The sequence below is a fragment of the Gobius niger genome, assembly GCF_951799975.1.
Source record: "Gobius niger genome assembly, chromosome: 4".
NCBI lineage: Eukaryota > Metazoa > Chordata > Actinopteri > Gobiiformes > Gobiidae > Gobius > Gobius niger.
The window spans coordinates 25906396-25921965 of record NC_136855.1 but is presented as its reverse complement, the minus strand read 5'-3'; the positions used below and the strand labels follow the sequence as shown (position 1 = coordinate 25921965).

The window sequence follows — 15570 nt, the reverse complement described above, 5'->3', positions numbered from 1 at the left end:
TGCACAACCAATATCACTCTTAAGCAGATTACTGTACCCAGTGACGAACTGTTTTTTTGTATCTGCTATATCCTTGTTTAACAACGCTGAAAGCACTTTATCTTTCTGCCTGCGTTTGTGTACTCAAGCAACAAGGGGAATAGTGGGTGGAGAAGACAGATGTGTGCGTGATAGATGGGGTGGGAGTGTGGCTTGAAGCATGTGCCTAATTGACCTCAGTTTGATATTTTAGGGTGGAGTATGCAACCCACAATTTCCCCCCAAACAGCAACCATAAACAGAAGATCCCGCCAGAGTTATACAATGAAGTAATGTTGCATGTTGCATTTCCAAATTACTTCATTTCATTGTCCTCCCTGTTGCCACAGGCAGCGATTATTCAGATGTTGTTACTCATCTGCACATCGTTATTGTGGGCTCTCATAAGTGTAAGGGAAACTGGGAACATACCTCTGTGTTAAAAGTTGTTGATTGTGAAATGCGTATCACCCTTTAAAGTCGCCGATTGGGAGTGTGTATTACCATATACTGTAACTTGATGCTGCTCCCAGAGAACGCATGAAAATGTTGGCTCCTGCTGTTTCTGATCCAGGGAACATTGCTAGCACTAGGGCCATGTGGGACCTTCCCTTCTTAAAAAGTTTCAGATTTTTTCACAGCCCATTGTAAGTAATCAGGCAAATAGACTCTAGCAGTCATGCAGTAGACAGGCACTTCTTTCTAGGGAAGCTATGCACAGCCGCTCATAAGCATTCCAGCAAAGACGAGACAAGAAATCTAGGAGTATTCTCCTTTTGGCTCAGGCAGAACTTTTGAAGCTTTGGGATACACATTGGATCAGCTTTGCTTCTGCAGATGCTCCCAATAAGAAGCCTGTTTTGTCACCCTTTTTGTTTCAAAAATCAAAGCTGCCTGCTCTGCTGGAGGACACACACGACAGTTCAACAGGCGGTTTGAGTTTGCTGTAGAACCAGGAGGATCCGTAACTACAACTTGGATTGTATTTAAAGTTTTACAAAAATGGTGCTTTTTATTTTTACATGTCTATTGTCCCTGCTGCTGGGCGGAGGGCATGCTCAGGTTGCTCCACAGTCGCCACAAGGTCAGGGCCAAGGGCAGGAGAGTGCTGCAGCTGCACCTTGGAGCCAGGTCATTCAATGGGAGAACAATGGTCAGGTTTTTAGCCTGCTCAACAGTGGAGCGGAGTATGTTCCCGCCGGGGCTAGCTCTCAGGACAGGGGACCCCGTGTGGTAGTGGCGGACTCCGGAACTCGGTCCATGCGTCGGCAAGGGGGAAATATGCGACGACAAGCTCCTTCAAGAGGGTCGTCCGACACTATTCGTGGGCAAGCTAGGCATCCTTTTGGCTTTGGGCAAGTGCCTGATAACTGGAGGCAGACCGCAGGTGGCACTGGCGCTGGCGGTGGTGGTACTTTCCAGGGATCTACAAGTTCTCGGTTTGGGTCATCTACTGGATCATCATCATCCTTCAATGTCCAGTCATACCCGCAGTATCCTTATCCACCACAACCGCCTTTCCAGCCAGTGCCTTATGATCCTAGTTATGGTGAGGTTCCCGTAAGGAATTATGAACCACCTTTTCAACCGGTGGTGCCTGGTGGAGGAGGCTACGGAACAGGGGGCATATATGGAGCAAACTTACCCCCAATCCTTCCAGGTTCGCCGTCTGATTTCACTGACGATGGCGTCATGTACTACCCACCATACGGATCTGGACCCTATCCCGCACCAGCAGCTCCCCGACCACAGCCACCACAACCAGCCCAGCCACCCCAGCCACCATTCTCAGATGGGTTAGACCACAGATACACACACAGTCTTTATAATGGGAACTCGGGGCCTGTGATAGCCAACCCGGCTGTCTCTGACGCAGGCCAGGCTTCTGAAAGTGGACCAGCTGGGCAACCACCAATCAGAAGCCCCCAGTATGAGCAGTTTCCACCATTTGGAAGACCCCAGCCACCATTCCTTCAGCCCATTTCTCCTGGAAGAAACTCTCCCAACTCCGCGCCTGAAAGCCCATATGGGAATGTTTATCGGCCAGAACAGAGAGGTAATGTGAAGCTTGTTTTGTCTAGTTAAATATTTTTGGAATATATTTTTGTCAACAGTTCATAGATGTTTTTGTTTTTTTGTCTTGTTTTTTACTTCAAGTGACTTCTTGATGATTTATCAATAAAAGTAGCAGTCTCACATGCATGGCAACAGCGTATGTTTTGGGCTGTTGTTGAATATGAAAAATGCCTCAATCCCTCAGGGAGCTAAATGTTCCATTCTAATGTAATACATTAGATTTAATTTTTTCTGTTTCATAACACTCAACGTCTCTGCATTCAACTTTCTGTTTACAAAGCAAGCAAAGTGAACAAAGTCTAAATCTTTCCACTTGGAGCATTATTGAAACCAGGTGTTGAGCAAGCCTGGTCAGAGCATGCAGTGCACAGAGAAGCTCTGTTTTTTTCTACGTGCTACCAGACTGTGGCGTGCAGTTGAGTGAAAGTAGTGGTGACCTCATACAGGGACTTGAGACTGGGACAAGGGGTGGAGGTGGTTGTGGGGGTCGGGGCCACTTACAGGCTTAAGGGAGACGGAGTGAGAGCGCGGAAAGTCCCTTTAACACATGGGGTGCATTTATTATAGGAAGTTGCAGATGGATTTAGTCAGTTGTCGAAAATACTCTGTAGGCTTTCATTCCAACCTTATCCTTTCCACTTTATTTCTTTAGCACCTTTTATAAACAAACATTTCCAAAGTGCGGCACATGATAAGACTGACAGTATTCATCAAATATAAAATCAAGTTAAACCAAACCAGCAATCACCTTAAAACATTAAATAACATAAATAATTAAAAAACATAATTCAAGTGCAATAAAAAATGTTTCAGACATTGAAAAATTAAAAACAATTTCCTGCAAACAACCCAACCAGCTAACAAAACAAATACTTTGTGATAGTTCCACCATTCCCTTTCTGAGTGTGGAATCCTCACACTCTAGAAACTGAAATGTCCTAAACAAAGTAGGGGCATAATTGTCAAAAACCCTCACAATGTTGTTCATAATATAAAATTTGACTGAAACTCATGAATAGTGAGGTCGATCTCTGGAATAACTGCACAAAGGAGCTGCACAAAGGAGGACTGTATCATAATCATAATTTTGATTGTTTGATGTAACATCACAAAGACAAAAACACAGTTCTTGAGAAAGGGTTAGCAATATAAGCATTAGCTTCAGCCTATACCGTTACGGTCAGTATGTATAAGTTTTGTTGAAGAAGTGTACTTAACTGAATGTAAATAATTTGTGCAAACATTTGACCGAATAAACCAACTAACTGAAAAAGAAAAAAACTTAGATAGGCGTGAGACAATTCAATGAAAGCAGTCTTTTAAAATGACCCTGAATGAAAACTTTTGCATGTGTGTTTTGGGCCTTTGTGTAAATCAGTCACTGACATTTATTTAGCTGAAACTATTTTTTCCTCAACACATTCTGTAAACATTCATAATTAACAGCTCATAATTAGCACAAATGATTATTAGCACAGCATTTGGCATTTACGCATCATTATGTTGCTATACAATCCATTAATACGAATGAAGGTCGTTATGAGAATAGTTTGAGAGAGGCTATGTAAGGAAGCCTTTCCCTGGTTCTTCCATTGCTTCCTATACTATAGATGGTGTGAAAATCCTGCTGAGATTCTGTATCTTTTCTTCGTGGCCCACTTAGAGTGTAATGTGTGGCTTTGTCACATGCTGTCGGAAGCTGATCAGCTTTGGCTTCTCAATACACTTTATCCCTTGGAAAGAGACCCAATTTCACATTTCAAAAGATTAGGGCACTGAGAACAAAGCCTATCTGGAGAGGGAGCAAAAAAATGGAGTTCAGAGCAGAGAAAACCTCAGCTCCTCACACTCTAGTATGCTGTGTTGACACGGTTTGTCCTGTCCTTCCCTGTGTCCTGTGTGTCAGCTGGGAGAGCTATGAGCATGTTTACACAATCATTGGAAAGGTAAAGCCCCTGTTTAAACTGGGCAGCAGTGTTTCACCCGGATGCTAAATCATGAGCAAATATTAATTGGAAAGTCAAAGTAGATCCCTAGGTTTTTGCGCATTTTAACCATTTTCTTTTCTTTGACTTTTCTCGCTCAGGCCAGGGGTCAAATGAGAGCACAGTAAAAACACTGCTTTATTGCACATTAGTGGCGTTGTTGAGCCTGGATGGCCTGACCCAAAAACGAGAGTCAGACATAATTTTACTGGGAAGCATCACTTGAAACCAGTCACGCATACCTCGGGTGTCAGGAGTCCATTCATCCATCAGTTTTTTCATCCACTTTATCCGGGGCCGGGTCACGGAGGCAGCAGTCTGAGCAGAGATGCCCAAACTCCTCATCCACACACACTTCCTCACATTTTGATCATGAGATCAGTGTAGTGTTATGTTTTTGAATGTAGCTCTATGATGCACATAGACAAGCCCTGAATGACCCATTGGCTCTTTCACCTGAACTTGCTCTGACTCTACGACCCACAGTGCAAAAGTGCCTCATTAAAAGCTGTGATAATAATCTGGAATGCACAATACAGTAATTAGCAGCCATTAGCTTCTCCTCTGTGACCCAGTCTGGAACAGTGGACCTGTTTCTGCTCTTAGGCCAAATTAAAGCTTCCATCAGCACTGCTATAAATATCAGGTAATAAAACATGAAGACTGAAATGCTCTGGAAGTTTTGTTTGCCAGGCTTTTATTGCAACTTTTAATACACTGGCTGCACTAAGATACAAGACAATAACAAATAATTGAGGGCTCTTTACTTACAAATACAAGTACATTTACCAATAAAATATGCAGGCAAATTTAAAATTTGATGACTGCAACATCGGGTTTAATACTAATGGGTAAATCCTACCTTTTATGCAACTGTGATGTACAAACAATATAGAATTGATAAAAACTAAAACTTTTTATGCCGGTTCATGAAGTGTATATGCCTATAGTTCTGTAACAACATGCAAAGATAACTGTATGTTGTCTGTTTACGATGGTTTTGCAGGTTTGCCCGACTTGGTCCCTGATCCAAACTATGTTCAAGCCTCCACCTACATCCAAAGAGCCCACATGTATTCTCTTCGATGTGCTGCTGAAGAAAAATGTCTTTCCAGGTAAGACAATTAGTCCCATAGCAATATCGCTGTTACATATGGAATACAAAAATGAATATTTTTTGTCATATTTCTAAAATAAAATATTCAAGGTCAGGGCAATAGAATACAAGGTAAGACACAAACAAGGCAGCTAAATACTAATATACAATCAGTGTTGACAATAAAAGAATCATGTATTACAGCATTATTCAGACATAATAATAATTATAGTAAAGACAAAAGGTAATCATTTTTCATTGTCTTTCTTGGTGCTAACAGGATGCACATAGACAGCAGTGCAACTGATATTATAGCTTAACTAGCCAAGACTAACGCTGTTCCCGGGCTACTGCTCCTGAGTACTGCAGACATTGCATAGTGTGTTGCTGATGGTAATTTTCAAGGTATTTTAGTTTCGGTATGTACTTTATCACCCGCAATAGGACTTTTTAATACCAGTCAATATGGATGTGAGATTACGTTGGGATTATTACACTTTCTAAGGTAATATGACGTGATTTTGGGGTTTGAACAAGTCAACGAGAGACCAAAATTAACTCCTGTTTAAAACAAACATGACATCTATAAACTTTATAAAGGATTATGACTCAATGTAGCCTCTAGCCTTGGATACTTCTCTTCTGTTTTACTGGCTGACGATGCACCTTAAGCCCTCTCTCTCTTTCTCTGAGGACACTACTGAATTGATGGAGGCGCGGTGTCCCCACAGCTCCTGTTTGCCCTCCTCCTATCCCGAGCACAGCCATCGCTCAAAGCCTTTCATATCCTGTCTAAGTTTGCAGCAATCACCAACAGATGGCCTGGTGTAATTTGCCATATACTCCAATGTCAACACCAGCTATAGTAGTCGTTCTGTGAACCCCAAAGCAAATTGTACAACACCTCTGTTCACTCCCTTCACTCCTGTGTGTTTGGAGACGTCCACCTGTGTGGGATGAAATATTAAAAACACATGATGCTTGACTTTCGTTTATCAAGACACTGACCAAAGTTTGACCTAATGTAATTGTGTAGTGCATGTAAATCAGGTCCCTCCTATTTGTAACCTACTGATACATTTAGGCATTAAAAAAAAATATCAAATGCCTCAAAAATGCAGAGAGAAATATTGGTGTTGTTTTTTCATTGAATAAACAAAAATGAAACAAACAGATTGTACATCTAAAAACCTATTTCGTGCTTTGTTAATTATTAGGATCCAAGAATCTTCAGGCATATATTCTCTGTCCATAGTCACAGAATCTGCAAAGCACATTTGCAAAACAAATTACTTTTTAGAGTTTTGGTTGCCTTTTACTTTACACAGTAATCATTTTTCAGCACTGCTTTCATACTCATTAGCAAACAAATATTATCTGGTATTCTTTGTTCTAGAGTTATGGTAAAGATGATAATAAATCATATATGTATGTGCTATTTCCTTTCTGTTACCACGCTATTACTATGCTTGAAGTGCTTCTGAGCCTTTACTACTGACTATATACTGTATTAATTCAGGGATATATAACTGGCCACAAAGCCATTATATCTCCCAACGTGCTTCAGCTGTTGCCTTTTTCTTGATGTCCTTTGTCTCATTATGTTTTATCCTTTGCTGCTTGTGTTCTTCTATTTAGCTCCGCCTACAGCTCTGAGACCACTGATTATGACGTAAGGGTGCTCCTGCGTTTCCCCCAGAGGGTGAAGAACCGGGGCACCGCTGACTTCATGCCGAACAGACCACGACATACCTGGGAGTGGCACAGCTGTCATCAGTAAGTCTGTAATAAGGAGCAGATCCTGGCCCTAATCAGCTCGACCTGCTTTATTGGCTGCCCTATCAGCTGTAACCATGGAGCCATTTTCGAGGCATTTACAGCCTGTGTCTAGCCTGATGTTATCTTACAGGAATGCATTCAATATCTGGACACAGTGGTTCCATTTGTGTTTTAGCTTGCTTGTGCACTTCAGTGGGTTCGGGGATTTGGTTGTGTGGCTTTAAATAATGGCAGTTTCATTTAAAACAATTCATTTGACTAACCTGTAAATATTTATTTTTTGTTTGACACTGATATAATCACAAATAATTCTTCTAAATTGTACTGTACTTTGTTAAGTCCTATTATAAGCAACACAATGCACTACCAATACAATCCAGTATTTATACATGCTTATTTATATAAGCACTAGTGCTGTGCAAAAATGACAATATAAAAATACAATTATAAATACACAAGTACAGTGGCACAAAAAGACAATATTAATCAGTAAAAGTAAACGGAAATATGGTAAATGGTCACATTTATATTTATATATATATTTCTACCTGCTTTAAGCACTCCAAGCGCTTTACATCGAGGAACCACTCACTCATTCACACACTCATTCATACACCATTCATACACATACAGCAGACACTGGAGGCAAGGTGGGTGAAGTGTCTTGCCCAAGGACACAACGACACTGTGCACACGCGACTCTCTGCGCTACCGTCCCCCAAAAGTCAACTTACAAACCAGTTCAATTCAATTCCAGGAAGAAGACCATACGTGTCTTAAGGCATGATTTAAAGACAGGAAGGTGGTCAACCTGTCTGTGCAGAAGAAGCTCATTCAGAGTTTAGACCAACAACAGAAAACACTCCTCCTTGTATGACACTAGCAGGTTGGACAGATAATACAAGGCAAGGGCATTGAGGCATTTACAAAGAAATAAAATAATTTTAAAATCAATTCTTTTATCAGACTGGGATCCAGTGAAGGGAAGAGAGAATAGGTGAAATATGATGCATTTGCGAGCTAGTTAAAAGATGCGCTGCAGCAGAAGCTGTGTGAGCGAGGACTGGCTGATGACGGCGTACAAGGCATTACAATAGTCCTACCGCTTCGTGACAAAAGCATGGATCAATATTTCAAAATTATGCCTTGAAAGTGAGGACTTTATCTTTGCTAGTTGCCTTAAATGGGGGGGGGGGTCTAGCCTTAACAGCACTATTTTGTTTGTCAAATTTGAAGTTTTCATCCATTTGCACACTAAGATTTGAAACTGTTGGCTAGACAAACTGTGTTAAGGATCTCAAGTTTACAGAGGCAGCACTACCAACATTGCTAGGCCCAAGTAGAAGAACTTCAGACTTTCTATCATTGAAGTGAGAAAAGTTAACAGACATCAGGATTGATTTTGTCAATGCAAGGCTCTGAATGCACACTCACACTTAATAACAAAAGGCAAACATATATATCTCAAACATACCTGGAACATAAAACAAAACGGTGTTAGCCCCGACGGCAGCCCCAGCCCACTTAACCTCTTAAACCTCGCCATAACTGAGCACATTTAGTCCAGTTCAACTTTACCCAAAGCTAAAAGCTTCTTGAAAAAAAGCGTCAAAATAGCAACAGAAACAAGACATAAATGAAGCTGAAAACACAGCAAAAAAAATCATCAGAAGAGCGACAAAAAGCGATGATAAAAAAAAAACAGTCACCAAAAAAATGACAACAAAAAACAATAAATGATTGCCGGTAAGTTGGCTTCTAAAAGAGGCGTTACACTTGCCAATAGGCTGTAAGCTCTGCTCGAAAAGCTTTTACATTTGGGTAAAGCTGAACTGGAGAAAGCTTGGTTATGGCGGGGGTAAGACATTAGGGGGCTCAAGTGAAATGACACTCCAAATCTACGGGGAACAGATCCTTGCAGAAGCAGATATAATGAAAACAGGAGTGGCCTGAGAATGGACCCTTGCGGCACACAAAATGACAGGGAGGGAGTTCAGCTTCCTTATAACCTGGTGGATGAAACTGTTCTTCAGCCGACTGGACCTGGCCCATGGATTTCACAGTCTTCTTCCTGAAGGCATTACCTTGAAGAGACTGTGTGATGTGACTAGGGTCTCTGGTGATTCTGATGGCTTTGCAGGTGAGACGGGTTGAGTACATGTCCTTAATGGAGGGGAGAGGGGCTCCACAGATCTTCTCTGCCGCTCTCACGCTGTGCTGGAGGTTTCTGCCTTAGGATGCAGTGATGCAGCTGGTCAGGATGCTCTCTATTGTCCCTCTGTAGAAGGTGCACTTAATGGATTCTGGGCTCTCTTAATGGAGGCTGTCGATCGTCTCAAATTCAGACAATTTAGTCCAATTTGTGTCTATTTAAGACCCTTTCATGACCTGGTTTAGTGTTGATTTGATCTTGATCTAGGCCTGTTGGTTATTGGAAGGTCAAATGTTATGAGGTAGTACTTGGTGTGGTTTGAGAACAACTGTTTTTTGCTTCTTGAATTGTCTTTGGTGTTTTAGCATTACGTACATTGTGCCTGTTTAAACCCATGGTGACTCATACTACAGTGCCCCTAATGCAGATTTTGTGTTTTTGATATTTATCATGTATCCACTCCAGATGTCACTTCAGTGTTATTTCAGTTGAGCCAATGCAAGCATCGGGTCCTGTTGCTCCATACTCATCTTAGAGGAATGTGCGCTGGCTGTTAGGAGATTGGCAGTGTTGTAGCTGTCTGACATCAGTCTACATTTACACTGTGGTTCCCATGAGGCACCAGGCCAAGGCAATCATTCCACTGGCTCTGTGATCACAATGACAAATCAATCTGTTTTTTTACTCTGTCAATTGCAGTGCACAACCTCCAAAGTATGATGCTTTGGTTCATGGGAATACAGCACTGAGTGTCAAAGACCCCTCGGGGGAAATAACTGCTGATGGCCGAGATCAGTGGTCCTCAAACCGTGGTACATGTACCACTGGAGGTACATGGTCTTCTTCAGGTGAAACTTAAGTCTGTTTGTTTTTGTTTTTTAGACCTTTTTGGTACTGAAAAGTTTGATGTGAAAAGATTGACCACTGTATATATTTTGTTCTACATTCTGTGATCAAAGATGACAATGTTGCTTTTGTCGCATTCACACAAGTTTTAGTTATTATTAATTTTATCCTAAATGTGAAACATACATTTCTAAAACCAAACTCCAATATTGGTCTCTAAAAGTGGTCATTGACCGAGCTGTAGCTGGAGTTTATTGTTTAAAAAATAAAATACTTTTTTAGAGAAAGCAGGTCTCCACATTCCTGCTGGTATCAACTCCATCATTCACCAACATGTCTCCTTTCCTGTCTTCATTCTAAACTTATTTTTAACACAGATTTTCTGTGCACTGTCGTTATCTAGAACTTCTTTGGTAGTGATAAGTGAACAGTCGATGTCAAACTCCTTAATTCTGTATTTTAAATAGTCTGAATAATTAATAACAGGAATAATTAATTACATTTTTACAAATAATTGCATTTCAACTATCAGTAGTTGTTGTTGTTGTTGTTGTTGTTGTTGTTGTTGTTGTTGTTGTTGTTGTTGTTGTTGTTGTTGTTGTTGTTGTTGGTCTATTGTGTATGTAATTTTGCTTATTCCGTTTAATCCTGGCTTCACTATGTTCTGATGCATGTAGCCATGAGCAGTCGGGTTATCTCCGACATCTTTTTTAAATGATTATTACCAGCGACTCAAAAAGATGATACACAGTGTCCCACCTTGTTCTTATTTATATTTTTTGCCGACCAATCAAAACAAATGACACTGAGTTGGTCAGTGGAAACTACCTCATTCCTTTTCCAAGTCATTACTTTTAGTGTTTTTTCTCAGTTGTGTTGCCATTTTGGGTTGTGTGACTTCAGTCCAAAGCACTTCATTCATATACATTTTTAGCATGTTACGTTGACACTTATGTAACTATGGAATATAGGGTTAATATTACAAAAAGTGGCAGTAAACTACAAATTGTATTATAAAGAAAATAAAACACTGTAGTATTTGTCATATTGTTGTTGTAATGTACATCAGAAACACACAACTCAACATTCAACTTGCGCCGGCTCAAAAAAAAGGTTCATCTGGCACTTCGGGACCCCTTTGCTGATGGGGGGTAATTAACAGCATTCATACATCATTAAGGTGATGATTTCTTGCTTCAGTGATATTTTATTGTTATTATTAATTAGCTTTCATTGCCCCTTTAACCTTTATAATGTGTTCAGTTTGGTGCCACACCATCACATCCATTACCACGTGTTAACAGATGAGGTCTGCCAGCTGAGTACAATTCATTGCAGTGACATTGTCATTGCCTTAATTTTGAACCCACAGAAAACACTGTAACCAAACCAAAGCTTGGCCTGTCTGAGTTGTGCACTTGTGTTCTTTCAGACACTATCACAGCATGGATGAATTCAGTCACTATGATTTACTGGAAGCCAGCACTGGGCGCAAAGTGGCGGAGGGACACAAGGCCAGCTTCTGTCTGGAGGACACTACGTGTGACTTTGGACATCTGAAACGCTACGCGTGCACAACTCACACTCAGGTGGGACAACAGAAAGCTATAACTTCTAACGTATTGCTGTGTTTCTCCCACATCATCATCGTATCATTTGCTGTGCATATGTGTATGTCATTGTTCATTTGTTTTCATCCAGGGCCTGAGTCCAGGTTGTTATGATACATACAACGCTGATATTGACTGTCAGTGGATCGATATAACAGATGTTCAGCCTGGAAACTACATACTAAAGGTAGATGCCAAATTGATGTTTGGAGTAACTTTGTGGACAGCAACGTGGAGTCATTAAATCAAATTGATCGGGCCTCTGCAATAATGATGAGGTTACTAAAGTTTTAAAATGTGCGGATCTCCTGAGATTTTCTTCTTGCACCAGTCCGTGACTTAGCCTCTGCTTTCTCATCCATCCCATTGAACACTGCATATTTCATTCAGTCAATACAACTGTGAGCTGCACATAAATCACATTATACGTGACTGTGTTGCACTATGACTTTTATGCTTAGAATGAGTATCACACATCTAACAGTACATTCAAATTATTTCTGTCTTGTCTTATGCAGCTTCAGGTCAATCCCAAGTTCTTGGTGCGGGAATCTGATTACACCAACAATGTGGTCCGGTGTAACATTCACTACACAGGACGTTTTGTTAGGACAACCAACTGCAAACTGTCCCAGTAAGTTTTCTTTTAAGTTCTTATTGTTGCATTTTTTTAATACTTTAATTCTTTTTTTCTCTTGTAAAACGTGAAGCTTCACCATTAAACCGCAAAACAGTGATTTAGCTAAATGCACTTTTATGAAGAGCCTCACAGTGTTTTGATATACGCCGTGGACGTAATGGGATCTGAGATGAAACAAAATGATCTAATGAGCAATGGGCTCATTTTCACTTAAGATTAATAGTCACTAAGACTTTCACATTTCCCCCTCAAAGAAAGACATAAGGGGTTCAGATTTTAAAATTGCACTATTAGGAGGCATATCAATCGCACTCAGAGCTTCTTTATGATCTCTTGAAGAGGAGCTCTTCTTGGGAAAAGCATCATTAGGTTCAAATGCCCAGGCGCAGTATACTGTAGTGTGCAGAAGAGACAAACATGGGGAATGTCCCATTATTGAACTATACAGAATAATGTGTTCTTGCTTGTTTATGCAATGAAGTGGCTATCACAATTTGAATTATTTTCATGAAGGGGCAGTAAGATGATAAAAATGTATTTGTATATGTCTGTATTCATGTCTTTTTTCCCCCTTTATTATACCTTATACCTTTTTATTTATTTTTTTCATTTCCTTTAAGTCTTTTTTTCATGTCTTAACAGATGGGATTTTACTCACAATGGAGAAATACACTTGTCAGTCTTGGCATCTCTTGGAGTAAAGTGCAGAAAGCAAAGCAGTGTAAAAGCACGGCTTGACCTGTGATGTGTGCTTGTGTGTTACAGGTCTTGATCAGGCACTGGAAGTCTTTCATGCGGCGTCATTATTAGTCCACTGAAATGTGAATGGAGTCCATTAGTCACTATTTTGGGTGATGTTCTTCTTCACTCTTTTTTTGTACTGTTTTGCATCCATAGCAATGAGCAATGGCTCCAGTCGCACTGATAAGCATGTGTGCGTGTTTGGCCACCAGACGCACTCACACATATTTATACTGCATAATGGAAAATACATAGAAATATTCCAGTAATGACTCACAGTTCACATCCCTGCCAGGTATTTTGTAATTTTGTCCCCAGAAGCGCCACTCGGTTACATTTGTGCAGAAACATCAATGACTTTTAAAAGAGGTGTTTACCATGGCAGCACACGGCAGCAAACATTTATGCATCCCCCCACTGTGCCACTCTGTGTAAATTATAAATAAAGCGTGAAATGGTGGCAGTGCTAAAATTGAGTGGCTTTAGACAAGTCAGGGTTCAGCTGCGGTCCAACAAATAAACTAAATTAGACGGCTGAGCCTTTCCAATGCATTCATGTGTGCAAACCAACAACACCCACAGACTCAAAAGAACAAAACAATTCCCCTACATGTCTTCTCTGTGGCTCAGTCTGAGATATTACTGTTTGAGTTAACAGACTTGAGAAGGCCAACCAGTCATCATTGCATCGGCCAGTCATTTTTTTTAATCTAACATTATAAAGTCCACACGAAGATTTGTGACAATATGTGTCCAAGGACGGTTTACAGTTTAAATCGCCTCTGAGTGTTGAGTTGAGTAAAGTTTTATAGGAAAGATGACTCACAGTATATGAGCAGTATATAAGTCTTTGGAGCCGTAGGCGGTTTTCTGAAACCGCCATTACAGGTCAGAAATGGCACATAAGTCATCAATGGCCTTTGAAGAATGTAACTATATGCACAATCCAAGAGTACAGAACTTGAAAAATGATGATTACCCAACTTCTAGATCATTTGAACTCTTTATACAGTGTTTAGAAAATTTAAAGTGCCAAACAAGTAGACCATAACAAAGAAATAGAAAAGCACGTATTACTTAGATTCAAAACAATACTTTTCATTTTATGCAATTATTTATTAACACTTTTTATAACTTGAAGTTAGAAAAACAAATGCATTATTCAAATTCTTGAAATTGTTTACTACCAGGCCTGATTGAAAGAGTTTAAGATACTGTTTTGCCAGGAACACAGTGCAGGAAGTGACCCTCAAAGTCTGAATGAAAAGTGCATATAAAACATATAGTAGGGCCACCGATATGGTGTGAGCCTAGAAGTTCCTGCTCCTGATTTCACTCTGTACTGATGCTGTGGCTAAAGGTACTGGAGGCTTGACCCTTCTAGTTTTCGAAAATTATACAAAACAGAATAATGCCCATTTCTGATTTGCATTATACAGTCCAAAATAGTCCAGGTACAGTCCAAAATAAAAATGTTAAAGGAATAGGCCACCGTTTTCACATACTGAGATATGTTCTTACCTAAGCTTTGACGAGTTCTTTAGGACCTGTCTGATCTTCACCCGTGCCTTCAATCACGTAAACACAGCGCAGATGGCGTTAGCATTTAGCCTCTCCCCCTCTCCACTATAGCTCCAAAACAGGTCAAGATAGAAGCTACCAAGCTCTTCCACGTTTTCCCTATTTAAATATGGTTACGTGAAGTGTTATACTACAAAGTATAATTACACAAAATTAAGCAATGTGGATTTTCTAAGCGGATAAAAGGGGGAACTATATTGTAAGGCGTAATAATACCAGGAGTAGTTTGAAATCCGCGCAGTAATATCTTCACTATATTGTTTGGATGCCAATGTTTCTATGTAAAATGTTTTTGTACGATAAAATAGAGATGGGTGAAAGTACAACAAAAAAATCCCAATTAATGTACTTAGCTTTGAGTCACCCTCTATGTGGTGGCTGAGTGACTCGTGCTCGTACAAGAATGTCCTGGATTTTGTTGAGGCCTTTATGTGTGTTTGCATGTCCTCCCCCTTGTGTTGTCTGGGCAGAACATGAACCTCTCCAGGAGCCAAACCGACCTCAACATCTGGAGATAGGTTCAATAGTCAACTGCTCCTGTATTCTCAGTTCACAGTTTGAGCGTAGGGCTGTATAAAAGAGAAAAGCAGTGAAACATGATAAAACAATCTCTCACCACAGGATCATGTCAAAATTGTTATGTTATGTTATTGTTATGTCACCCAAAGTGAAAAGAAAGTTTAATGAAATTCAACAATATTATTAATGTATGTTGGTTGAATCTTTTACATTCATAACAAAATAATCACATCCAGCGATTGCTCATGTTTAATTTTGTTAGTATATTTACCACATGTGATGCGTAGAAGAAAACACAAAATAACTATAGTTGCACTGACATGTGGTGGTAGAAACTGTGTTTTCCAACAGCAAACCTCGGTTAGAAATACATTTACAATTTGCTGTTAATAGAATTTGAGTAGTTTGCGGCCTCATTACCACTGCCAGCCTGTGTGAGAAGGCTTTAGACCTATGCCTGGACTTAAAACAAATGATATATGACACATTGACAGCTTCCTGAAACCTCGCACCTCATAAAACATTAG

General features: G+C 40.2%; 1 protein-coding gene across 1 annotated transcript; it reads left to right on the top strand.

Moving 5' to 3' along the window:
- Positions 1 to 941: 941 nt before the first annotated feature.
- Positions 942 to 14375, top strand: loxl1 (lysyl oxidase-like 1). The gene is made up of 7 exons (XM_079555855.1): positions 942 to 2074; positions 5086 to 5194; positions 6814 to 6951; positions 11385 to 11541; positions 11654 to 11749; positions 12081 to 12196; positions 12968 to 14375. Exons 1-7 carry the CDS (start codon positions 1021 to 1023, stop codon positions 12972 to 12974), a joined length of 1677 nt encoding a protein of 558 aa, XP_079411981.1. The 5' UTR covers positions 942 to 1020; the 3' UTR covers positions 12975 to 14375.
- The last annotated feature ends 1195 nt before the right edge of the window (positions 14376 to 15570 follow it).

What these genes read in the sequence shown, in the direction of transcription:
- loxl1 (XM_079555855.1), top strand. Translation starts at nt 1,021, where the DNA reads ATGGTGCTTTTTATTTTTACATGTCTATTGTCCCTGCTGCTGGGCGGA. An exon ending in GAAGAAAAATGTCTTTCCAG is followed by an intron (nt 5,195 to 6,813) that starts GTAAGACAATTA and finishes TCTTCTATTTAG; the next exon opens with CTCCGCCTACAGCTCTGAGA. An exon ending in CTGGAAACTACATACTAAAG is followed by an intron (nt 11,750 to 12,080) that starts GTAGATGCCAAA and finishes TGTCTTATGCAG; the next exon opens with CTTCAGGTCAATCCCAAGTT.